The sequence below is a fragment of the Aristolochia californica genome, unplaced genomic scaffold, assembly GCF_029961685.1.
Source record: "Aristolochia californica isolate CCGP_79_NKW_82.1479 unplaced genomic scaffold, dmAriCali1.0.hap1 SCAF_15, whole genome shotgun sequence".
NCBI classification, from domain to species: domain Eukaryota; kingdom Viridiplantae; phylum Streptophyta; class Magnoliopsida; order Piperales; family Aristolochiaceae; genus Aristolochia; species Aristolochia californica.
The window spans coordinates 4741391-4767545 of NW_027181826.1; the positions used below are offsets into that span (position 1 = coordinate 4741391).

The 26155-nt window shown below is 39.1% G+C and overlaps 1 protein-coding gene across 2 annotated transcripts; it reads right to left on the minus strand.

Moving 5' to 3' along the window:
• Nucleotides 1-1465: 1465 nt before the first annotated feature.
• LOC137951667 (aspartic proteinase 36-like) lies at nucleotides 1466-24407 on the minus strand. 2 transcript variants are annotated; one of them, XM_068798492.1, is made up of 12 exons: nucleotides 23962-24407; nucleotides 23748-23868; nucleotides 17412-17839; nucleotides 17146-17302; nucleotides 13861-13943; nucleotides 13679-13775; nucleotides 13511-13583; nucleotides 13077-13271; nucleotides 12299-12423; nucleotides 12094-12195; nucleotides 11883-11980; nucleotides 1466-1962 (listed from the first exon to the last, which is right to left on the minus strand). In XM_068798492.1, exons 1-12 carry the CDS (start codon nucleotides 24225-24227, stop codon nucleotides 1794-1796), a joined length of 1914 nt encoding a protein of 637 aa, XP_068654593.1. In that variant the 5' UTR covers nucleotides 24228-24407; the 3' UTR covers nucleotides 1466-1793. The 2 variants fall into 2 exon arrangements, with proteins under 2 accessions (XP_068654593.1, XP_068654592.1); XM_068798491.1 differs by having other exon boundaries at nucleotides 13065-13271.
• Nucleotides 24408-26155: the final 1748 nt, after the last annotated feature.

The following is a 26155-nucleotide window of genomic DNA, read 5'->3' on the forward strand; positions in this document are numbered from 1 at the left end:
ATGCCCAGTAAAGTATCAAATAGATAACCAATTGAACTCTATTGAAGAATTAGGATTGGCAATTTCCAACATAGTTTCTCATCCCATTTACAATTGCCTTGCAACCAGATTGATGCATAAGAAGAAGAGGGGGAAAAAATAAAAAAATAAAAAGAAATATAAGCGAAAAGCAAAAACATATATTTTTCATACAGAAATTGAGACAGAATCTCTGCAAATACTTTTCTCCATAACAAAAAAAAAAAAACTATTTGTAGACAGTGATACGTATGTATGTAAATCCTAAAAGGTATTTTATTCTATATGTTGTGGTAATTTTAATGTGACAAAAATACTCAAGAAAGGGGGAACACAAAAGATGAAGTTTTTGAATCTATGAAGAATTTTTTGTAGCAAAAAAAATTGAAAACTAAGAATTCTTTTCATTACAAACTGAAGTTATAAATTCTAGCTTGAAGGGGGAGTATTGAAGAGAATATATGGAAGCCTCTTATATGACTCTTACAGTAAGCAATCTCACAGAGCCATAATTAATATGGTGGAGTCTTATAAGAGTCTCATAGAAGGTGGTCTCACAAAAGAGTCTCAGTTTAAAAGTGTTTTAGTTATGTTAGTCTTCTACTTATCTTTAAGTGTGAGAGTTTGGGTGTAATTGAACTATATTACTTTCCTTTATTATAAATAGGGATTTATATACTCTGATTACAAAAAATAAATGAAGTATTTCTCTTTTTCATAAATTCAACAATCCGGACATGCATCTTTTTGGCATATTTATATGTAGTTTGTGTTGTTGTGGCATAACAAAGCAAATCTTTTGGCAGCAGTTTTTAGTACTGCAATGCTTTTGAGGCACGGACTAGGAGAAGAAAATGCTGGAAAGCGGATTGAGAATGCTGTGCTAGAGGCATTGAACAATGGGGCAGATATTTGTTTGGGTAGACACCTTTCAGTTGGTCTGTAGATAATCGAGTTTCATTGCAGTTTGTTTATAGACAGGTTTCTTTATGAGGAAATACCAGCTGCGGTTGAAAGAAAGCTTTCAAGATTTAAGCATCTAATCACCACATTAAGGTTCGCATCTTGTCCAGCCTTGAGTGCAATCATTTCTTCTAGTATTCTCAGAAAGAATAACAGACGCCCTTGATGCAGTCTTACATGAAAACTCCTTTCCACTGTCGTGGCTCTCCTGATAGACTCGATTGAATCTGTTTAGAATGAAATCTCTGGCCCCAAAAGAAATGTTTTCACTTCATCTATAGTCCCTACTTGTCATATTCTCGCATTTCCTTCCCATCCTTGTCTAATAACATCACACCAAGGGAACAGGTTTTAGGGTGCACAAGCACAAAAGCATTGCATGACCAATATGCTGATATAGGAAAAATGGAATATGAAATACAGATTTTTGACCTTTTTCAAAACTTAAAATGACCAGACATTGATTAACCCCATACAGAAAGTATCATAAACATTGGATGAATCTCTATAAATTGATAGGGGAGGAAATACAAAAAACCGTTTTTGGTCGATTTGGCTGCAGATGGAACCAACCCCATTCCACCTATTACAACCAGAGTGAATTACAATTTCTTGGACATTCCCCAAAAAACTGTAGCGACACCTGAAAGCTGTATTTCATGTTAATTTTGTACAAAAGTGAGAGAGCTCAGATTCACTTGACGGCAGCAACCCTCTAAAAGGAGATATTCTGCTGGGGGTGGCAGATGCTTGTGGAGAAGCAATCGACAATAACATGCTTTGGCAATTGGCCCATTGAGATTACGCAGATGTTAGAGTTGCTGGAGCTCCTGCTCTGGGGAGGCAGCATTAACCGCTTCATATCTCCCAACTGCTTGCCTGTGTCTCCAAATGTACCTCACTAGAAATGTAGAGGAACTGAGTAAAACAGCCACTAAAAGACCCACAACAACACTCAAGAAATGTTTCTGCCACCATGACCTGCAGGCAACCACCATTAAGCAAATCACATTAAAAGTTAAGTTAGACGGAAATAGCAGGAAACTGGGATCAGAGTATTTTAAAAACTAATGTAAATATAACAAACTTGACAATAAAAAAATAGCACAAACATTTTCCAATTCTAGAAATTAAATATCAATAGTAATGGCCATGAGAGTAAGTTTTGCCAAAGCATCAACCTCAGAATCGTTTTGTTGGTTAACCTTGAAAGAAAACCAAGGGTACAAAATATTGCTATGAAAAACTGGACAGGATGGCCAGTTGAACCACAACCAGCAGTCTCGCCAGGTTTTAAGACAATGAAAATCATTTCTTAGGACAACTTGATCCAGCCTGTTTTAACGGTCCAACCATTTACCAAGCTAGAATTCTCATCCCAGCCGTCTTATGTCCCAACTCCCTAAAGCCTCTCTCAGTCAGGTCGATTTTAACTCTTGACTTGGCTTTGCCTTCTTAATAGAAAAACAGATCAAGCATGACCATGTCAATCTTTATAACCAAATGTTCCATTTAATTTCTTTCTGCCTCGACACTTTATAATTAGTCTTTTTTGTCTTGTGTAAATGGGAACAAATCTCTTCTATCAACTGAAAAACGCATCTCTATCCTTGCAGTGACAACAATAAGACAAGACAAATTCTTTGGCACCAACTTTTCTCCCTTTGAAATGAATAACCCCAAAATTCCAATTATATAAAACAATGCCTTCCTCTAGAATTTAGGATAAGATTTAGAGAGAAAAAATAAACTTTGAGATAGGCAGACAAAGATAACATGAATAAAATTTGAACTGAATGAAAGTAGAATTAATGCACCCAAACATTTTAATGAGACACCATTGAATAAGAAGAAGAGAAAAAAAGAGAATGGAATTTTAAAGCAAAAGAGTGAAATTTCAAAGCATCCAAATATTTTGTGAACACAAACAAAGGGCTGCAACAGGTGGATGCAATAAAAAAAAAAAAGGAATTTTTTTTTTTGAGGCAGGGATCCATTATTCTAGTGTTACAAAATCCACAGCAGGGCACTGAAGCAGGTTCAACTGGATTGACCAGTTAAACCAGGTTCTACCAGACTTGATCCTTTGTGTGGATTATGCATTTGCAATACCCTGAGGAGGGCCAAAACTCAGTTGACTAGGCCGAGTTTGCACTTCAACTGCTGAGTTGGCTGACTTGGCCTGGTCAGCCAGACCCTTGTCACGCAGGCCAATTTCCCACATGCGACACTCAAAAGAGGGGAGAAGAGAAGAGAAGTCCTCCCCCACCTTATTGGCACCGGTGGAGGGGCCAGTAAAAGGCAGGTCAGCCAACAATGGTGGGGAGAGCAGGGGCTCCTCCCTTGTTGGCACCAGTAAAGAAAGTGGTGGTATTAAGAGGGGAATGCCACCCCACCTTTTCCTCAGAATGATGGAGGAGGGATCCCTGCCCTCTCTGTGGTCGTGTGATGTCTGAGAATCCCTCAACTATCATGGATATATAGCGGAAGAGGAAGCAGACCACTACTTCATTTTGCTGTCAGGGAAGGGCGCCCTGTCCTCACCTCCACTGTGCCCTCCACCATGGGGAGTACTGCACAAAAGAGAAGAGAACGAGGACCCTTCCCCTGCAAGCACAACTTCCTACAGATTGGGTGAGTCTCCCCCAATCCTTGGGTTTTTTTCTTTATTTCGAAAAAACTAACATAATATTCAGTCAACCAGCAATTGAACCTAGTTAAATTGGGTTTAACCGGATCCGGTTACCTTTCTAAGTCAGTTTTTTAACACTGCAATATCCACTTTTAATTTTTATATGTCAGCATGACATAGAACTTTTCCGTTTTTATTCTTGTAATTATCTCTGTTATGAAAACTTAATGATACTAACTGTGTAAGTTTGTGGATTGGGCCTTTGTTTCAAAGACTGTGGGGGATAACTGGCTTGGTGGGTGATTAATTGCAAGAGACTGTAGAAGTAGTTTTAGAAAAAGAACTGTAAGAACATAGAGAGGATCATTAGTCGTTAGTGCAGAGTCTGTGTTGTATACTGAATTAAATTGCTATAAAGATTATGTGGATGCATCATAACAACTGAAAGGCAGAAAAATTTTGAACTAAAGATCATCATATACCATCAGTGATGTACTTAATTAATTAACATGAGACCCTACGCCAACAACAATGGATCATACAAAGACTCTCACAGTTTATGCACCTAAATAAAATGAAAATATTGTAAATATTTATAACTAAGTACTGGGCTCACAATTCTGGGTAGGGTAGATTTTTTCAAAAATTATGGGCAGAACTTGACCTCAACAATTATGGGTCCACTTGTTTATTTGAAGTTTCCTTAAGTATACCAAACTGTTGGTGAGTAAAAATGTCCATCAGTCAATAGTTGTATATGTGCTCCACATCTCAAGCTAGTTATTTGAGAGCTAGAGTTGATGCATGTCTGAGAATAGTTCCACATTCGTTTTGACTTGAATAGATCCAATGCTTATAAGTTGAGAAAACACATCCTTGCTTTGGTTGGTCATTTTTGGGAAGAAGTAACCCAACTTCAATATGGTATCAGAAACAACCTAAGCTTGTCTTTGTGGTCTCTGTGGCCTATATATTTATTCTCAATGGCCCCTATGTGTAAGTTGAGAGTTGTCATTAGAAATGTGGTCAATCAGCATCAGATTACTTTTATAACAGGTCGGAAGATTCTTGATTCTGCACTATAGCCACTTAAAACTCATTCATCATTTTTGTGAAGTCAAGTTAAATAAAATTTGTTTTGAAATTGGATTTAGAAAAGACCTTTCTAGAGTAACTTGGGTCTTCCTTGATGATATTATGGGCAAATGGGTTTTGGGACACAATGGCAGCATGGGATTTGTAGTTGTCTCTCTTCGACTTCTTGTTCAATACTAATCAATGGGACTGCAAAGGTTTATTCCAAAGGTTCATTGGGCTTTTCTCCCTTATTATTTAATTTGGTAGGAGATTCTTCATATATTTTTTTATTGGCTCATGAGAAAGGATGCTTAACATCTTTAAAAACATCCTCACCTCCCACAATGCCACTTCTACAATTTGCGGATGACAATATATGTTTCAGTGATGTGACATAGGATAAAGCATGTAGTGTTATAACCCTCATTATTTATCTGATTTCAAGGCAGAAGGATAATTGGGGTAAATCTGACATTATTGGGATTAATATGGATATGACAGAGACTTCACATGTTGCCTCAATACTTGGCTGCAGTGTTACTACTTTGCCTTCATCCTATCTTAGGCTTCCATTATTTTCAAGGAGAATTATGAGAGCAGAGATCCGGTGAAACAGAAGTTTGAGAGAAAATAGGCTAGTTGGAAGGGCAACTTGTTGTCCTTTGGGGGACAATTAACATTAATCAAGTTAACTTTAGCGGGCTTTCCAAATTATTTCTAACTTTATTACATTGTCCTGCATCAGTGGCCTCTAAACTAGAAGCTTTGGAGTGGAAATTCCTATAGTGGTACTTTAGACAAGAATCGATATCATTTGGTGAATTGGGGCCCCCCCAAAGGAAAAGGAAGGCCTAGGAATTTGGCATATTTGGTTATTTAATCCAGCTCTTTTAATGAAATGTGTTAAGGAATAGTCCCACATGGATTACTGAGCACAAAGATCTTGAGTTTATAAGCTGGAAAAGAGGTCTCCTAAGTTGGCTAGTCATTTTGGGATGAGCCTTGGACCCAATTTAACATGGTATCAGAGCAGGTACTCATATGTGGGTTTGCACCTAAAAACTATCTACTTGTAGAGCCACAAAAGAGGGCCTACACCTAAACTATCCACTTGTAGAGCCACCAAAGAAGACCTACACCTAACTGCCTACTCCTAAATTATCCACTTGTAGAGCCACAAAAAGGGGGTCTACACGTGAGGGAGAGTGTTAAGGAATAGTCCCACATGGATCACAAAAAGAGGGTCTACACGTGAGGGGGAGTGTTAAGGAATAGTCCCACATGGATTACTGAGTACAAAGATCTTGAGTTTATTAGCCGGAAAAGAGGTCTCCTAAGTTGGCTAGTCATTTTGAGATGGGCCTTGGACCCAATTTAACAAAATGGTTTGGAGATTTGGTTGAGAAAAGCATGCTATGTAGAGATTGATTATTTGCGATAAATATAATAATTCTTTTTTTCTCAAAAAGACTAAATATAACATTCCTACTGACAGGTGAGTGCCCTTGAATTGCCTTCCTAGGCAGTCTTCCTCTTCGTGGTATAATGTCTGTACAGGTATCTGTTATTTCAAGAGGAATATACACTATGAAAAAAGATCAAGAGTTTTGTTTAGTTTTTTAAATGACCTATGGATTGGAAACAGGGATCTAGTGCAAGCATTCCCCACCTTTTATTGTGCAACATCCACTCCACATCCTTTTGATAAGCATTCAAGATTGGAAGAATCAGGTGAATGGGAGCTTAGCTTGGATATGAGCAGTGCTGTATATGAAGCTGAGCGTGTAGAACTTCACTCCTTTAGCAATTTAAAAAATAAAGGTGTTGTGGATGATGAGTGAATCTGGTTTGTAGATGCTTTGGGTGCATATACCACTTCATCAGAATATGCTCAACTGAAGGTGGGCAGAAATAGCAGCATTAGCGCTGACAATTTCTCTCCAGATTGAAAATTATCTTTTTTTTATAAAAATGAGAAATTTATTAAGAGAGGGGAAACAACTTCAATACAGCAGGGGGAGGCGCACTCTCAACAAGGAGAGCTTGAAGAAAGGCACCTCTATTAGCAAGAGAGTCAGTCAAAGAGCTGGCTGACCAAAATACATGAGACCAAGAGCAACAAACAGAAGATACAATGTCCATAATTGAGTAGTAAACAGTCCAATGGCGCCAAGGGGGTTCAGCGGAGACCAGCGAATCACATTCTTGGAATCTCCTTCAATGATAAAAGAACCATTAAGGTGGCTGGTGTAGAGCTGGAGACCATGGAGAAGTGCCAAGAGCTCCGCCTCTGTAGTGTCAGCGAGACCGAATGGGCCAACAAAGGATAAGAGGGTGGTAACCTGAGAGTCCCTGAAGGCTCCCCCCACCCCAGCATTGCCAGGACATCCCCCAGCGCACCCATCGAAATTGAATTTTATGAAACCGAGAGGGGGATGGGTCCAGGCCCGGTTGAGAGGTGCACATGAAGATGCTGAGAGACTTGCAAAGGTGCCCCAATTGTGACGCAAAGAAATAGCCTCAAAGTTGCCAAACTCCTTGGTATAGAGCCAAGTAGCAAGCTGACCAATGAGAGAGATGCTGAGTTCATTGGCAGATCAGATTTCTGGGCGAATAGTCTCTGATTCCGCTCTTACCAGATGGCCCAAGGAATATGGGCAAGACATGCAGAGAGCAGAATTTGTCCAAGCTTTGGAAGACAAACCCCCAAGATGGAGTGGCAAATGGCAATGATGTTATTTGGAAAACAGATGCAGAAATTGAACTCGTTCAGGAGGCTGGACCAGATGCACCATGTGAATGGGCAGTGAAGGAGAAGATGAGAACTGGTTTCATCCTCAGAGTCACATAGGGGACACTATTAGGTAGCCTGCTGGTTGCCACATCTTCTCAAGATATCGGCTATGACGATGTTGTTCCTCATGGCACACCAAAAGAAGAATTTGACTTTTGGGGATGCGGAGCACCAAGCAGAGTTGGAGGGATGCAGGGTTAAGTTGTGGACCAACCTCCAAGGGAGTGATAGGCAGGAGACACTGAGAAGAGGCCACTTCGCTGAAAGCTTCAAATAATTATGTCCCTCGCGTGCCCCTAAGTCGGCATTGGTGAATAATATGGAAAAGACAAGAAGCCATAAGGTTGGCTTCGGCAACCGAAAGGCCCCTTCTAAAATTCATATCCCAGCTCCTTCTGTCCACATATCTCCAATAGTAGCCTCCTTCATAAATGCAAATGTTAAGTAATGTGGTGAACTCACCGCAAAGGAGACCAGGTCCAATCCACCAGTCATACCAGAAACGAATAGAGGCCCCATTACAGGTATAAAATCTGACTCCGTTCGCCCAGTTCTGGAGGAGAGGATAGTAGGAGCACCAAAGGGGGAAGAGGAGAGCTCTTCCCCCACCCAAAGTCCACCAAGTGCTGCTAAAGTTCAGTTCAGCAGCCACCATCGGTCTCCAAATAAGGTTTGGCTTAAAGTTGAATAACCAGAACCATTTTTGAAGGAGAGCAGAACTCATAAGTCTGGTGGAGCATATGCCAAGACCACCTGAGTGCTTTGGTTGGCAGGCGTCCTTCCAAGAAACCAGGTGGTATTTGAAATTTTTGCTACTTCCTCGCCAGAGAAAGCGGCGCTTGATGACTTCAATTCGATTGGTGATTGAGACTGGGCAACGAAGAAATGACATGAAGAAGTTGGGAATGTCCGCAATGCAAGATTTCAGAAGGTAACTCTTCCAGCCTTTCCATTTTAAAATAAAAAAATAAAAACTCTTCCAGCCTTTGAGAGTAGGCGACCCCTCCAGATCGCTAATCGAATCTCCAGTCATTCAAAAACCGGGGACCATAAGTGCTTACTGGACCTGTGGCAGAATAGAGGGAATCCCAAATGTGTGGTTGGAAGAGTGCCAATTACACATCCAAGGGAGGAGGCCATCTGCCTCTAGCTTGAAAATTGTAAGTCCGCCAAAGGTAAAAGCATTCCTTTGAATGATTTTTAAAAGGAGGATTCTAGCATATGATCTGCAAAGCTGGCATAGATTCCAGCCCCCTGTTACATCATGTTGATTCTGTAATGGAGAGGACAAATCTATTAATCATACTTTCCTACATTGTTCTTTTGCAAATGAAATTTGGAGATCTAATGCTCACCGTTTGGCTTATCATTATGCCAACCAATAAAATTAAATGATTGGCTGTATGAATTTGTTTCCTTTCCTTTGCCTAAGCTTGGTAAACTTTAATCAAAATTGTGGGGCAGCAGTGTCATGGAGTTTATTGCTGGAAAGAAATGATAGTCTTCCAAGCCAGGTTCATTCATTAGGCAATGCAATTGGGAATTCTGTTCATCTTGTTCTATCTTAAGCTCAGTTAACTAATGATTTTTTAAAGGGCTACACTGGGGTAACTCTGTGAAAGAATTGGAAAGCTCAAGTAGTTTGATTGCCATCAAAGTATGTTCAGATGAACCTGTGGATTTCTCCTACTTTTCGCTCCATTCAATGGAATTTTGATGGTAGTTGTAAGGGCAACCCAGGGCCGGCAGACAATGGAGGGGGTTATTAGAAACCATGAGGTTCTCGAACTTCTCACATTTTCAGGGCCAATAGGTGAAGCAGATTCCCCTAATGCTGAAGTTAGTGCTCTTCTGAAAGAGTTCAGTTGTATAGAGGATATTTTTCCTTACCAGTGATAGAGGGTGAGGCATTGTTTGTTATTACCTGGGGTAAAGGCATATTAAATCCACCATGGAGACTTTTTTTTTTTGGAGAAAAAACGTGTATAATTAAAATCCTAGGGAAAATAGGAACAGTAATTGGGGAGTCCTCTTACAATGAGGGATTGGGGGGTAACTCTTCTCTAGCAAGAAAATCAGCAACACTATTTGCTAAATCTAAGGACATGAGTCCAGTTACAGACAATGTCACTAGATAAATCGTGAATTTCATGAAAAAAATTTCCTGTACACCAACTAAACAATAGACTTGGAGTTGCCTTCGCGTGAAGTCTTTTAAGGAACTGATTTTTGAAGATGCAAAGGCCATGCCAAAGAGTTTGTATCTCAGCATTGTGGAGTCCATGGTACCAAGAAGCCCAGCATAGGAGGCAAGAACACTGTCATCAGACCTAAAAGCATCCCCAAACCGCAAGAGACCAGGGATTCCAAGTGAAAAACCATTAAGTTAAGCTTGATATCATCATTCATTGGAGGCTGCCATTCAATCATTGTTGGGTGTTGCGGGCGCTGGGTAAGCCTTGCAATCTGAATCCAATTGTATCTGATGTTTTCTCGCACAATATCAGCAAATATATCAAGAGATGAAAACCATGAGACAATATTGGGTATGAACTTCTCAGTCATCACCAACCATGTAGAGGAAAGCTGCTGGAAACATCAATTCTTCTTCTCTCCTGAAATGCCCCAAGATACATATGCTAGAGTTGACTTGAGCATTGTTGAACCCAAAATGGCATAAAATCACTGAAGGTTTGAGGCATGCAATAAGAAAGGCCGAAGAGAGTGGAAAAGTGACTCTAAATGTGCCATGAATAATTGCAATGGGGAAGCAAGTGGCCAATGATCTCTTCAGCCTGACCACATAACAAACACAAGGTGCTGAACAAGTTGGATCCACACTTGATAAGGTTCTCTAGTTAAAAAACTTTCATGTAAAGCACTCGAAATGAAGGCAGCAACATGAGTTCTCAGCTGAGTCCTTGTAGTCAACACCTTATAACAGGAGGCCACAGAGAAGACACCATCAGTAAAGGGGCACCTAACAAGTTTGTATAGCTGATTATGTTTGAAGTACATCTGATCCAGTTCAGTGGCAAGATTACAAATGTCAATAGCCAGTGAATAGCCTCGGTAATCATTGAGTTTTTGCCTAAAATGAGATTCCCAATTAACTTCTTCAAAGCCGCCATTATAGCAATAGTGGAAAAGGGTGCATCCTGGTCCTTTGCTAAACTGAAGAGCCAAGAGTATATGGATTTTAGAGTATCCTTGACCCAAATATGCAACCAGAATCTGGTACTATTGCCATTACCAACAGCCACGCAAGTGTGTGGCGTAAAATGAAAGAAATTCTGATATATATACCCTCCAAACTGAAGAGAGACTTGTAGGTCAGCCACCCAGCCACCAAGCAGAGGTTACTTCACCCATTTTCTTAGTGACGAAAAAGACCCAAGGAAGAGAGGGATGAACATTGAATCTGCAGCACCATTTGAGAAAAAGAGCCATGTTGGATCTTCAAATTTGTCTATTTCCAAGACCCCATATGTTTTGAGTTGACAAACATCAGCCCATTTTACTAAGTGATGCTTAAACCCAGTGTGGAGATTTGGTGGGCAGTATTTGCACCTAGCTGACATACTTTTAACACTTCAAGTTTATTGGAATCATAATATTCATCGCTCAGCGAATACAGTATCAGACTCATCAGTTAAGGGGAGAATCTCCAAACAGTGCTGGGTTGTTAACATGCATTCAGCATCATAGGTTATAGTGTTTTATAATTTTTTTGTATTTTTTTTTCTTTATTTTTTCTCTACTTGATTCTTGATGACCTTCTTGACCATGTTTATGTAATTTTTTTGCTTAATGATATTCATCATAAAAAAATAAAAAAATAAAAAGTGAGAGCAGTTGTTTGTACGAGAGTAATTCCACATAGAGTTTGGGCTAGAATAAATTTTATGCTTATTAGTTAGAAAGAGGTCTTCTTACTTCAGCTAGTTATACATGCCAAAAAAGAAAAATAAACATCTAGCCAGTCATCTTGAGAAGAACAAGCCCAACTTTAACACAATCTATTCATTTTTAAGTTTAAAAAGTTAAAACACTAGAATTAGGGTGCCAAACTAATATCAAGGAGAGACCTAAATATGGTACTACAGACTCAAGCTATCCAAAAAATTATTTGATAAGATAAGAAAGCTACAGCACTACAATTGCACAAAGGTAGCCACAAAATCAAGCTGAATTGGTTCCAAGAGAAGTCAGTTTTATCATAACCCTGATTTCATCCAGTTCATGATTAGGTCTTAATGTATTCCCACCCTACCTTCAACATATTTATATAGTATTCACTACATGTCCCTGCATCCAAAAAATTATCGTAGTGCCAAATGAAAATAACTAATAACAAGTGAAGAATACTCTCATCCAGAAGGATATGCAGTAACATACCTACTCTGCGGTGGTTCAATTTTCCATTTGACCAGCTGATAGCTGCCAAACGAATCAGGAAGGTGCACATTGTGCTGAGTCAAGCGTGAAATTATCTTCTGCAGGAAAAAAATGGTCATATTGTATTTCAGTTTTTTTTATTGTAACACAGAAGATTGCAAACTGTTTTTCTAGCCACATGCCTCTCGTGTAGGGAAAGAAGACAGCTTACTTTTGCTGTGGTATTAGAAATATAGTTAGATGACCCAGCCGGAAATACACCACATCGTAAGAGAGTTCCATTTCCTTCACTTGTAAAATTTAATAACTTTACCTGTAGATTTCAATTAGTTAACAACAAAGTACAATAACATCTAGAATAAATACCAGAGTGGACATGCTACAAAAAAGTTGATAATGTCTCGCTTCTCAGTCACCTGATATGTATTGACTTCTAGTTCCTGTGCGATATATTCTGCAAGCTTTGTAACCTGAGGAACCAGGTCGGAATACTTTACATCCGAGGATATTTCAAATGTAATGACTCCCACTCTGAACTCACCTGGCCATCATAATAATTCCAATTTTATTTATGGAGATAAAACGAAACTAATATCATAGGTAATAGTGCACGAAAGTAAAACATAGAAACAAATGAGCCATTTTCAAAGAGAAGCCAATAATGGTATTACAGAGAAAGAGAGAGAGGGCTAATAGTCCAGCTCACTTTGCCGACAGAGAGATATTTTTCTCCAAAGGTATCAGGAACACCTAACACAGAAACCACCTGTCCTTGGAGACCCTTCTGTGTTGTTCCCCCTAAACCCTGAACAGATGGAACAATACAACCTTGTTCTATTTGGTCCGAAAGACCAGGTTTTCAAGCCAGTGTAGGCAAGAGAATTCATAACCTTCAACTGCACCTTATCGCATCAGGCAGTGAAAGCCAAAGCTAAGACTTCCGGCACCCTTTGGATGTATCTATAGAAAATAAAAAGTCTGGAGAAGAACTACTGAAGATGGAAAACAGGAGTGATGGGAATCTGTCTTCAGAATTAGTACCTAATCTATGATCACTATGATGCTAATCCATCAATATCCAGGAACTCAAACACGAAATGACGTCCAAACATAAACATATAAAGGAATTAATACAAATTAATCAGGTGGGTCATCTGCCCTTCACATAAAGGGTTAGTTTACCAGGAATTATACCGTCAGGCAGCACAGCAGGAGGCAATGCAGGGGATCCATCCAAAGCTGAATTCCTACTAATGGATGAAGTAGGTGCAGGGGAAGGAGCTGTGGTCATATGTAGCCTCTCCCACAATTCAGAACAGTTGGTATTCCAGAAACCAATTCTCTGATTCTGACGATCATAAGTCACTAGAGTATTGCGTACAATAATTCCTAGTAAAAATAGAGTTATCAATAAATGCAAAAAAAAAAAAAAAAAACAAACGTAGAAGCTTTTTTTTCTTTTTAGAGGGTATGTTGGAAAATGATGAATGGAAAGGGATTCGCAATCCTGGTAAACAGTGACTCTGCAACCAAGTTAAAAGTATCCTCACAATTCACTGCCTCTATAACTTCATTATGGTTGAATAATCTATATTTTCCTAGAACTTCAAAATAAGTGATCAACTTACCACCTAAAAGAGTGGTTGGATCTTTCCCATTCTGAAAAACTCCAAGACAATAACCTCCACGAACCTTCGAATGCTATGGAATAAATAGAGAGAGAAAATTATAAGCCAAGGAGTATGAAGTGAAAAGAAGATGAATTATACTTTCGTAAGATAAAATTGATCGCTTACACGAAACAAGTAATTTTCAGGAGTCAGTAACATTTTGTGTCCATTGCTGAAAACCATTTCCACTTTAGGGAAGCTTTTCGAAAGTTGCGAAGGATCACTGAGTGCACTCTAAAAGTATTAGTATTTCAACACCAGTAACTCGTCTCCTCAAATAAATTTACTTCAGATTGACGAATATATACCTTCCTGCTCCAGAAAAGCAGATATCATTGTAATTTGGATCAGGACCACGGATTTGTTTGAGGTTATGAAGGTTCTTAATTATCTGGCCAAGAATAAAAAAATACCATTTTAAGGGCAATAGACTATAGACCAGACAGATAACGATCAAATATAGTTTATGCACATAAATATGCACCCCCGTTCATCAATTCTGTATGATCAGTTATGCAATCAGCTCGGGATTATGCAATGGGTTTCTTTAATTAATATATAAGAAACATATCACCACAACGGCAAACTCAAACTGCAACACCCCGAGAAGAACTTGTCCTCACAAATGCTCCGTACATAAAGATATGATCACCATTTTGTTTTTTTGAGTAGATAAGTTCATCACCATTTACAACCTCAGAACTGACAAATCACCTTACAACAAGCCAATAGATAGTGTGTGACGAACTTTCCTGAACTTCAGTATTTCACATTCATGAATGCACACCCTGATCACACACAATATCCCCCAGTAAATAATATCAGATCAAATTTCTCCAAATGCTTGATTCTTGGTCAAAACACACTTCTCATTCCGCCATTTTCATTCAACAAAACATATCAACTTTATAGAAATACTGATTAAACTCCTTTCTTCCTCCATTTGACATTGATATATTAATCTATGCTGACTCTCTTACTTCCTTTAATGTTGAAAAACCTACTCTCAACATGAGTAGACTAATTACAGGCTTATCAGGGATGTATAGATGTATGTACCAGAAAAGACATCAGCCTTTCAAGTGAGAACTTCACCCAAAAGTCCAAAGACTGTAAACATGAATTTACAACTACCGAACACTTCTCGAAATGTTTCTTATACTCTAAAAAATGAACCTTTGGTAACAGCAACGGGTATTCACTGCTTGCTTTGTCCATTTTAACAGTGGCTCATGTATCCTTAATTTCCAAATAGTAGCAGCTATAACAATGTAGTTACCGCATAAAATTATGATTATTCTGGGTTTACTTATTTTCTAAAAACTGCTGGCATTTTACCCAAATTCAAGCCCATGCTGATTAGTAAAAAGAGAAACAACTGAGCAGATATACCATCAAAATTAACTGGTAAATGAAACCACATTTGAACGTTAGTGAGACAGTCCCACAATTCATGAAAAATCATTTGGTTATTAGTTAGAAAAATACCTAATTTTGGCTAGTCATTTTGAAATGGACCTAGACCCAAGTTCAACCTTGTATTAGAGTAGACTGTCTATTCTACTGAGCTTTGTTTAGGGATAGCACTGAGCCAAGTCGGCTCGCAAGCGGCTCAGGCTCATCTTGTCTCGGCTTGGTTTTTGCTTGAGCTCCAAGTTGAGCTAGTTTCCCTAAATGAGCCGAGCCCGACTTAGCTCAACTAGATGACTCACAAGCTGACTTAAACCATACATTTTCACCACAATGCCATTGTTTAAAATACAAGCCTTAATCTCACAGCTCAAATGTCACTCTTCGATAGATTTTGAGATTATTAGACAATACAACCTCTTTTATTTTCTTCTTCAATGTCTCCTTATTAGGTATTTTAAGGGCCGGTGACATACAATGTCAAAGAACCAAAAGATGGACTTGCCATAGTGATTGTTCTCTGCATCCCTACAACCTTGCAGAATGAATGAAAAATTATAAGCACATACAGCACTTTCTTTGTGTCAATTACATATAGGTGGTTGAATCGATTCAGTTGCCTCTCAGGGATGACACCATCCAAACTCTTGTTTTTGAAGCAAACGCTAGGATGAGTGACCCTGTACTTGGTTGTCTCATCATCGTCAATGATCTTTAAAATAACATAAAGATGTTGGAGATAAAGCTCAGAGTTGTGCAACAGCAACTTGATTTATGCTGCCCGCAGCATCCTATGCCTCCACTCAATCCAGCATTCATCAAATGGTAGTTTCCTTTTTCATTTCTTCAGGTTTCCTCCTCCCTTCTTCCCCTTACCTTTATCTTCTTCTGTACTTTCTCCTCTGTTTTCTTCTATTCAATCACTCTAGAGAGGGGCAGTGCTGCACCGCTCAATAAAGAGAGAGGGAAGTGTAGAAATCCCCACCCACCTTTAACTCTAGCTTGATTCTGAATCGAGCTCAAGTATGACTATATAAGGCTTGAGTTCAAGCTTGAGCCCAAGCTTGAGCCTGGGTGTTATGACTCGAGCCGAGCTCGATCCTGCCAAAACTCAACAGCAGCTTGCCTCAGAGCCGTCCCTAACTCTGTTTGAGCTAATTTGTTTCAAAAATATAAACTGGTCTCCTCCTGTGTGCTAATTTTAATGGTAGTATGAAGGGCCATTCCAACCAAGCTGATTATGGTGTTATTCTCTCTATCACTTGGTTAGATGTTTCTCTCTCTCTCTCTTCTTTCATTATTGAGATGGTTCCTTGCTTGTATCCTAATCACTAATTTCCAAAAAACAAACATCTTCAGCAAATGGGTAAAGAACTCCCAGTTTGCTGCCCAATCATCCAGCTCCAAACCATGATTTATCATTTCCATTTCCAAATTGACCCACAATCAAATTCCTTACAATTTTTCACAGTGCCTATTGCTAGTTTACCTTTTCATGAATCTATTTCCATCATTCTCTGATTCCTATTTGCATCATCAAACACAGATTCCTAACTGGACCAAATTTGTATGGTAGAGAGTTTCCACCACATTAATTCATAGTTTAACAATGCCACATATGAAGTTGCCAGACTTGCCATCATGGTAGAGTTGCCTACTTTTGTTGAACATGAATTGACATGACGGTGCATTTCTAGTCAGGAGATACGAAGACTTGTGTGTGATTTTCGTATAGGCTACAGTAATAAACAGAAATGGGAATGCCCTATACGATGCACACAGACAGTTAACAAAAATTTTGCATTTTGTTTTTCTTAAATTGTTTTTTTGTCTCAATCCATATCCATCCATTATTTTCCTCCATTCCACCAAAATCCCATTATTCCATTTAAGAACAAGATCATGTTCCCTATCAATGTTCATTCTCAGTCATTCAACAAGCCTATATGGTTGAGTTGTACATATTATCTTCCAGAATGAAAGATCCTTCAAAAACCTTTTCCAGTATCTTGATTAGTGGGACTACCATGTATGGACCAATAACCAAAAAGAAACAAAAAAAAAAGACTTCTCTCATACAACAACGTAACTTTCTATATACGGCCTATGAACATTTAAGTGCACTACCCACTGGATTTGTAAAAGTACAGCAAATAAAAAAACTGAGAGTAAAGAAACCTTACAGCATCTCTAAATGCAACAAATGCAGCCTCTGGAAGGTATGCATACGTAGTCCCACTATCAAGGACAGTCCCATGCTTGCCATCAAAAACCTTTGGAGGTAACGGCAATGGAGCCCCACCAACATGTAATTCCTTCAACTCGATATTATAGTATGGACTGTTGCAATCCAAAGACTAGAGCAAATGTGTCAGATGCACCAAATAAAAATGTTCCATAAAATATTACTGAAATCAGAATGTCCCTCCAAAATATTATTAAGTCATACCTGCGGACAGGATCAGATCGAGAGAAGACCATATCAGGAGGAGGAGAGATTCCACCAAGAACCATGGCACCGCCACCAACATCCATCCCACCATAACACAAAGAGAATGAATCACTTATTACACCTTTTTGAACAAGTTGATCCATTATACTGAGTGGACCACTTCCCAAACCAATAATTCCATCAGCATGTTGACTAAAAAGATCTCCAGTTTCAGCATTTTCACAACCAAAAACAGCTCGTTGTGGGCCAAGGGCACTTTCTTTTCCAAAGGATATAATATCATTCCCAAGGACTCCACTACTAGAGCTCTGTTCTGCATATTGCCTTTCATAAATACATACCTTTCTTAAATCATCACAAGTACAGTCAATGTTACACATTACTTTCTGGTATGTGCTTGACAACTCTGGCTGAAACCTTGGGTCCTGTTAAAGATTGAGATGCCACAAAATAAGAAAGACATCATGGAACCTATCTAGCATTACTACGCAAGATGAATACATCTGAAAAATGAGATCAGTATCTTCACAGGAAATGAATAGGTGCAACGTGCAGAGAGAAAAGGTAAGATAAGACGTATTTACCACTTCAGTGGCTACTGACTTATTGATCAACTAAGCATAGTTTCAAAACCTTGGTAATCATAAAGAGAAATAAACAAAAACATTGATAGAAAAAAAGTTTGGGAGACTGGACAATTCATGACATTGGAAATAGATTTATTCCACTTTCAAATATGAATTTTCTTCACAATCTCAATAAGTATATATGTGTGTGTAGCTTGCCAAGAGGAAAGTGCTTGGTCAAGCGTATCATGTAGCAACCAAAAATTGCAACTTCAGAAGCAAATAAGCATATCGTAACCAAAGTATACACAGTAAAAGACATCTCAAATTTCTCATTATAGGAAACATATCCATAACTAACAGTGTATACCCAATAGAAGCATTCAAGACATGATTGTCATCTATATCGTTGAAGACTGCTTCAGACAAGCATGATAAAGTATTGATAGCAATTCAGTTTCAGGCCATTCTTGACTTCACAAAAATTCTCAGCTTCAAGGTCCTAAGTTTTCTCTAAATAATACATGCTCCATATTGTCCATCATAACATCCCATCTCTAAACTGACACCCAAATGGACTTCATCTGATTCATCCAAGAGCAAGAGCAAGAGCAAGAGTTTCCTCCACAGGAGTTCGAGGAAATTACCAAATTAGCGTGGGCATTCTGCAAATATTTCCACAACAGTCTCCTAAGCCCAGAGGAGGATAACTCCCCATCAGCCCCGAAACGATAGTTCTTTCCTGGAACGTCAGAGGAATTGGATCGCATTCTAAATGTGCAATCATCAAGGCAGCCCTTTTTGAATCTAAGCCTAGTATTGTAATTTTGGTTGAAACCAAACTACAGTCTTTTGATAATTTTGTTGCCCAGGAATTATGGTATGATCCTTACCCCGAATGGGTAAAAGTTGATGTTGTTGGGCATTCTGGAGGTATTCTTGTCCTATGGAACCCGAAATATGTTGAAGCTGTTATTTCTCCTCCTGGTCTTTTTTCCATTGGAATTCAATTTCGCGACTGTTCACTGGGGATTTCTTGGGCTCTGGCTGGCATCTATGGGCCAACTCATTACTGCTTTCGTACATCTTTTTGGGAAAAAATCCTCCTTCTCGCCCAACTCTGGGACCTGCCCTAGCTCCTGGCTGGAAATTTCAACGCCATCCTCCAATGTTCCGAAAAAAGCCCTCCTGCCATCTGAACCACCTCCAATATGCAAGCCTTCTCTGATCTGGTGAGCAGTCTGGAACTTTCCAAAATACCTCTCTCTGGAAAAAAATTCACATGGTCAAATGGCCAGAACCCCCCTATCTTCTCCAAACTAGATCGTTTTCTTGCCAATAATGATTGGCTAAAAAATTTTCCCAACTCTACTGGTCAAGTTCTCAATAAGATTGGGTCTGATCACTGGCCGATCCAAATCTACACCCATCCTCCTGCTTGGGGTAGATCTCCGTTTCGGTTCGAGAATTCTTGGATCCTCTCCGACTGCTTCACCTCCAATCTTGTTGGATGGTGGCAAGAGCTCGCTCATCACCCTAACCCGGGATGGACGCTCCCTTTGAAACTCTGAAGACAAAAATCCGCCAATGGTCTCTCAACCAACGCACTACTACTGTTTCTCAGAAAAAATTGATCTGTCGGCATTTATCTGAGTTGGATCTCCTCGAAGAGCAAAGGTCCCTTTCTTCCCTTGATGTGTCTATTAGAAATAAATTAAATCTTGAGCTGTCAAATATTTTTCGAAATGATACCATATACTGGAAGCAACGAGCTAGATTTCGTTGGCTAACCGAGGGGGATGGAAACACTAAATTTTTCCATGCTATAGCCTCAGCCAGAAGATGGGTTAACCGTATCACCTCTCTCCGTCAAGGGGACCAGGTGATCACGGATAGCCTTGAGATGGCTAACATTCTTGTGAAGTTTTTCATAGATCTTTACTCTGAGGAGCGCTTCAACCGTCCTACCCTTTACCAACTTGATTATAAAAGCATTTCCTCTTCGGATGCGGACTTCCTGGAGCGGCCATTAAGTACTCAGGAAATCGAGGCTGCTACTCTTAGCCTCCCAAAAGATAAAGCCCCTGGTCCAAACGGCTTCAATGGTGAGTTCTAACAAAAATTTTGGGAGGTCATAAAAAAATGATGTTTTTGCCTTTGTTCGAAATTTTCACCAATTGGGGATCACTCACAAGGCTGTGGGTGCTTCTTTCATAGCCCTTATTCCAAAAAAACTAACTTTGCCTTACCTCAAGATTTTCGGCCCATTAGTCTCACCACAAGTTTTTACAAAATCGTTGGGCAAATTCTTGCCAATCGTCTGAGATTTTTCCTTCCCAAGATCATCAACCCTAATCAAAGTGCCTTTATACGTGGCCGAAATATCCTTTATTCTGCCATGGCAGCACATAAACTACTAGATTCCTTAAAAAATTCAAAAAAAAACTAGATTTGACCTGAAACTCGATTTTAAAAAAGCATTTGATCATGTGAACTGGAAACTTGTTGACCAGTTGTTTCATAAGATGGGATTTGGGACACGTTGGAAATTTTGGAGGAGGAGCTGCATTTCGAATGTATCATACTCTGTGTTAGTTAATGGTAAATCTTAAACCTTGTGGGTATTTTAATGCTACAAGAGGTATTCGGCAAGGGGACCCTTTGTCTCCATTCATCTTCACTCTCATTGTTGAACATCTTGCCTCTATGGTCCGTCTTGCAAAAAATTATGGGTGGCTGAAATCTATCTCGGATGATCCAACTCAAGATATCTCCCTGCTTCAATATGCCGACGATACTATTCTCTTTGGGGAAGGTAAGTTAGCAGAAATTTCTCATATTAAAGCCCTGTTAAATTTATTTGAACTCTCCTCTGGTCAGAAAGTTAGGTGATCAAAATCCACATTTACTGGCTTTAATATTGATCCTACTGTGTTAAATTCTATGGCTCATTACTTGGGATGTAAAATTGCAATGCCTCCATGTTCATATTTGGGATTGCCTTTATCACCTACGTTACCCTCCAAAAGCTCTTGGCATCCTGTTATTGAGCGTTTGGAAGGACATCTGGCCACTTGGAGAGGGAGATTTTTATCCGAGGCTGGTAAACTGGTTCTCATTAAGTCATGTATGCATGGAATTCCTTCTTATTTCCTTTCCCATCGATGTCCTGCCTCTGTTTGCCAAAGAATTGAACTGCTCAAAAGAAAATTCTTGTGGGGAGGACCGAATGGGGAAAGGAAATACTCTCTGGTGAAATGGGTTGAGGTTTGTAAATCAAAATCTCTTGGTGGGCTTGGGATCCGGGATACTGTCATTACAAATTCGGCACTGTTACTTAAATGGATCTAGAAGTTTAACTTATTTCCTGAATTAATTTGGAGAAAATTGGTTGCGGTAAAAGCAAATAAATTGTTGGGTTGGTAGACTGAGTCTCCTGTATGGAAAAAAATTGTAAAGTTATTACTTGCATTCAAATCTGTTGTAAAATGTTACTCGGGCACGGGTTTTGTGACAAGATTCTGGACCGACTGGTGGACCGGTGCACATAGCTTCAACAACAGCCACAACTTGATTTCAAATCTGGCAAGAAATATTGAAGCTTCTATTTCGGACCTTCGAACTGATTCAGGAGGGTGGAACCTAAATCTTCGAAGAGCACTTTCTGACTTTGAGGCCTCGGTAGCTTCTAACCTCATTACCATACTCTCTTCGGTAAGTCTAAAAAATTCGCCAGATACTCTTATTTGGATGCCCAGCTCGAAAGGTAATTTTTCAACTTCCACTGCTTATTGCTTCCTAAGCTATACCAACCATCCACAAATCAACCATCCATCTGCCATTTCATGGACTCTGCATGCTCCCCCACGTGCTAAACTTTTTATTTGGACTAAATGTTGGAACAAAGTCCTTACTTCAGACACCCTAATTCGAAAAGGTGCCCATGCCCCAGACCCTCTCTACCCCTTTTGCCAAACTTCTTCGGAGACAACCACCCACATCCTTCTACATTGCGAGTATTCTTTTTTGTGTGGACCAGCCTTTTAAACAAAATCGGTCTCCAATTCTGTTCCTCTCAAAATCTCCCTTCAACCATCCTCTCAATTACAAATACCAGCCTTCCAAAACTCGAAAAATTATTAATATCTTGTTATATAGGGCATCTTATATGGCCATTATGGAAAGAAAAGAATAATAAAAAATTCAACCTAAAGTTTATTTCTAGAGAAATATTGGTTGAAAAAATTATTGGCCAAGTTACGTCGTGGATTTTATTGTGTAAGGAATTCCATGATCTTAGAGGATCAAACTTCCGAGAAAACTGGCGAATAATTGTTGGAATGTCCCATCCTGCTAGGCCCCCTCGTATGGCAATTTGGTCCCCTCCCCCTATTGGCCATTTTAAATTGAACTTTGATGGTAGCGTGTATAGATGTCTGGGCCCTGCAGGTTTCGGTGGTATTGTTCATGATGAAAATGGCGTTCTTCTCTTGTCCTATGCTGGGCCAATTGGAAATTTGGACTCTACAACTGCTAAATTAATCAGATTATTTAATGGACTTTGGATTTTCAAAAGTCGTGCTTCTGGGTCCCTTTGTATTGAAGCTGACTAAAAAGTTGTTATTAATTGGTGCACAAATAATGAACATCCTCCGTGGAGGCATTGGGACAAGTTCTATGATATATGTAATTTAACTTCTACTTTAAATTGTAAATGGAATTATATTCCTAGATATGCAAATCATTTAGCTGATGCTCAGGCTAAACTAGGCGTCTCTCTCCAACACCTTGTTGTGGAAGGAGGCCCTATTTAGCAAGGTATTGTAATCTTTTTCTTTTTTCTTTTTAATACAGCTTACACATCTTATTTCAAAAAAACATCCCATCTCTAAAGAATGTGATACATGTCTCCACTAGTCACCATATATGCTCAACTGTGAGCAGCATTGACCATCGAGCAGCAAATGAAGTTGTCTTTGTATAACTCGTTTTTCATAAATATTACTTCCTAAAAACACATACAGCTAATGCAGTATGATGGCCCTACATGAGAAAATTGCATCATCAGAGCTATAAAAAGGATTGCCAGACTTCATATTTTGCTATTGTCATCCTTAAATATCTATAAATTATTTCCCTATACCTTTTTTTTTACGTAGAGCATAACTAAAAGTAACTACCAAAAGAAAAACAACGCATTTACTCAGTACAGAATATTAGATATTAGATCCATGTTCAAAGTAATTCAAATTGAACATATTCTGATCTAACTTTCTTTCTCGTTGCCCAAAAAAATTGAAGCACCAAATGAAAAAAGATTCATGAAAATTTGATTGAAGAATGTTATCTGGACTCCAACCAACAAAAAAAATACCAAAGTAGGATTTGAGCTTAGGCAAACACTGATATACAGAAAAATGCTAACTTAATTTGTTTAGTACAAAAAGGAAAAAGATAAAAGGTCGCTTTTTAAAAAAAAATGGTAAGCTCGCTATAATATCAGTGCACACAACAGAAACTAGGGATCACTAAATTATTCTGCATGGAGTCCAAATAAAAGTTTTTCATTAACAACCACGGACAATTTTTTTTTCCTTTGAAAGGCAACCACAGACAAACTGCTCTCAAAGAAAAATTAATAAATAAATAAATAATAAGATCACAGGAAAACGTGACCAAAACCAATTTGTACAGACTTCAAAATGAACTCTCCAGAAGTTCGAAAACTAAATATACAAAGAAGAGACGTGCTCAAATTGGTACTTGCCTGATGATTACCACACTGCTCACAGTCGGAGCAGGGTACGTAAGTGACTGTGCTACCTGAATCAACAATTAAAGCAAACTCCTGCGGCGGCGTACCGATCCAAAGCCGCGTCGTGTAATAACTACAAAAAACAAAGCCCATTATCTTTTAGATCAAATTGGGAACGGAAAACAATTGGATAAAACATAAACCCTTAATAGACAATTGAATTTACCCGTTGGTAAGGAGGTCGTCATGGAGACGCATGCGTGCATTAGGCTTCTGAGACGAGTCTTTACGAAGCTGTCGGTGGAAATCCTGACGAGTCGAGAGACGAGATGAATTGGGGACACTGAGGACGAGAGGCAGGATCATCGCTAACCCAGTTGGAAGCGAGGCATTAGATTTGTTGGGATCAGACCGCGCGGCCGCTAATGGGTCGTCTGCAAGCAGAGCGATGAGAAAGAAGAAGATTTGAACACAAGCCCGCGAATTGGGCATCGGAAGTATTCGCGGAGCAGAATAAATTCAGTTTCTGCTACAATAGGGACAAGAAATTTTCCCGCGGAAGCGGGAGGAACGTAGAATTGAAGAGAGACCGAGAGAGTCGACGAGCAGAGAGAAGCCAAAGTTCAGCCGCGGGGGTTGTAAATTGCTTCTTAAGTCATCACCCGTGAATACGATATGTCAACTCCCAACGAATCCGACGCCAACTGCAGGTTTCCGCGAAATTATACCATTCGGCTGCCTGTTCATGGAAATTTTTATCTGATTTCGGTTGGTCGAGTCCAGAACCGGATCCAGTTTTGGCATCCGTTTAATAATCTGATCGAGTTCAGATCTACTGATGTGCTTGGAGAAGCAAATGGTGATGAAAAAAGTACATAAATAGAGTTGTATTTAGGGGTAGCATCGAACCGAACCGGTTTGCGAGCGGTTCGAACTTGGCTCAGTTCCGGCACGTTGATTCAATTTATTTGGATCTTGAAAGTTCAAGATCCGGATAAGGCTCATTTAAGTTAATGAGTCAAGTTCGACCGAACCATGGTTCGGTTTAAAAGTTAACAAGTCAACTTGTTAACTTAACGAATGGCCTGGAATTTGGGGAGGGAGTCTGGAGGAGAGACTTCGATAAATCGAGGATTTGGGAGCTCTGTCTGAGAGCGCGCCGAGTGGGAGGTCGATTGATCTTCTACTCTCGTTCTCTCGGCGTGAATCTGGAACAAAGATCACCCTTTGTCACTCATCAGGTGGTGATTCAATGAAAATGGGAGGATTTCTTCTTCTTATTCCTCATTCCCCCTCTTCGATTCTTTACTCTCAATCTTGGTCTCTCATTTTTTCCTCTGCGATTTCTTCCTCTCTAATCTTTTTCCTCTTTGATTTCTTCCTCTGAACTTCTTCCTCACCAACGGAAGTGATGGAAAGAGGTAAGTAAGTTGTTTTATTATCTTTTGGGTTTTTTTTTCATCGTCGACCTAACACTGATTTTTTTTTTCATTTTTATCTTTTGCATTCCATTATTTATCTTCGATCAGACAAATACCTCATGCTGATGCTATTTTAGGAGATCCTTCCTACTTATTTTTCAAAGGTAATCTCACTATCCCCTACTGTTGATTTTTATGTTTTTAGTTCTTACCGTTTTATTGTGTTTTGCATTTTAATTGTTTTGTATTAATGTTTTAACTCACCACCTCGTGTTTCCTTTACCTTTTCAAGGGGGAATCTCTGGTGAAAGAGCAAACCACATCATTGAGAGCCTCAGGCACAACAGAAGCAAAGGAGATAGTGCTATGTATTTGTTTTGATAAGGAGATACGTACAAGTTCCTGAGCAGTAACGATATTAAAGCTGCTTTTAGAATGGAGTAAGAGAAAAAAGCTTATACGTAGGGAGTTTATTATCTACAAGTCGAGCATTTTGTGTCTCCAGGCTAGTGTTGCAATTATTTCATGGTCTGGCACTGACATATTATCTACTTGAACTGGTTAAATCGACATTTATTAAGACCATGCTTTTCGTTTTTTTTTTCTTTAGCAGCATTGTGACACATAACATCTCTTGTTACCTTGGTGGTTTTCAACTCAGTGTTATTTTTTAACGAGTTTTATACTTCATTTCACTTTTGCTTTTGCTTGATGAATGGACAGTAGAAAATTTCTTCATCATATGGAATTGTTAAATATGACATAGCCTTTCCTCATCATATTCTTTGATCCATCTCTCAGTTTCTCCCTTTTGTTTTTGTTGTTATTGGATTTATGCTTTGCTTTTTACAACTAGTTGCATGCTAGAAACTCCATTGTCACAACAAACGAAATACAAATGTAAAATTTTCTCTCTCTATGTTGTCGTTTTATTTCAATTAATTACCTCTATTTTTCTTTTGATATTATTAAAGTCACGACTTAAATATTGAAAATTGA

Coding starts and splice junctions, on each gene's coding strand:
- LOC137951667 (XM_068798491.1), bottom strand. CDS start 24,227: ATGCCCAATTCGCGGGCTTGTGTTCAAATCTTCTTCTTTCTCATCGCT. Junction 12,424..13,064: donor GCCTGACGGTATAATTCCTG/GTAAACTAACCC, acceptor TATGATGGCCAG/GTGAGTTCAGAGTGGGAGTC. Junction 12,196..12,298: donor TAGAAGTCAATACATATCAG/GTGACTGAGAAG, acceptor TGAAATCTACAG/GTAAAGTTATTAAATTTTAC.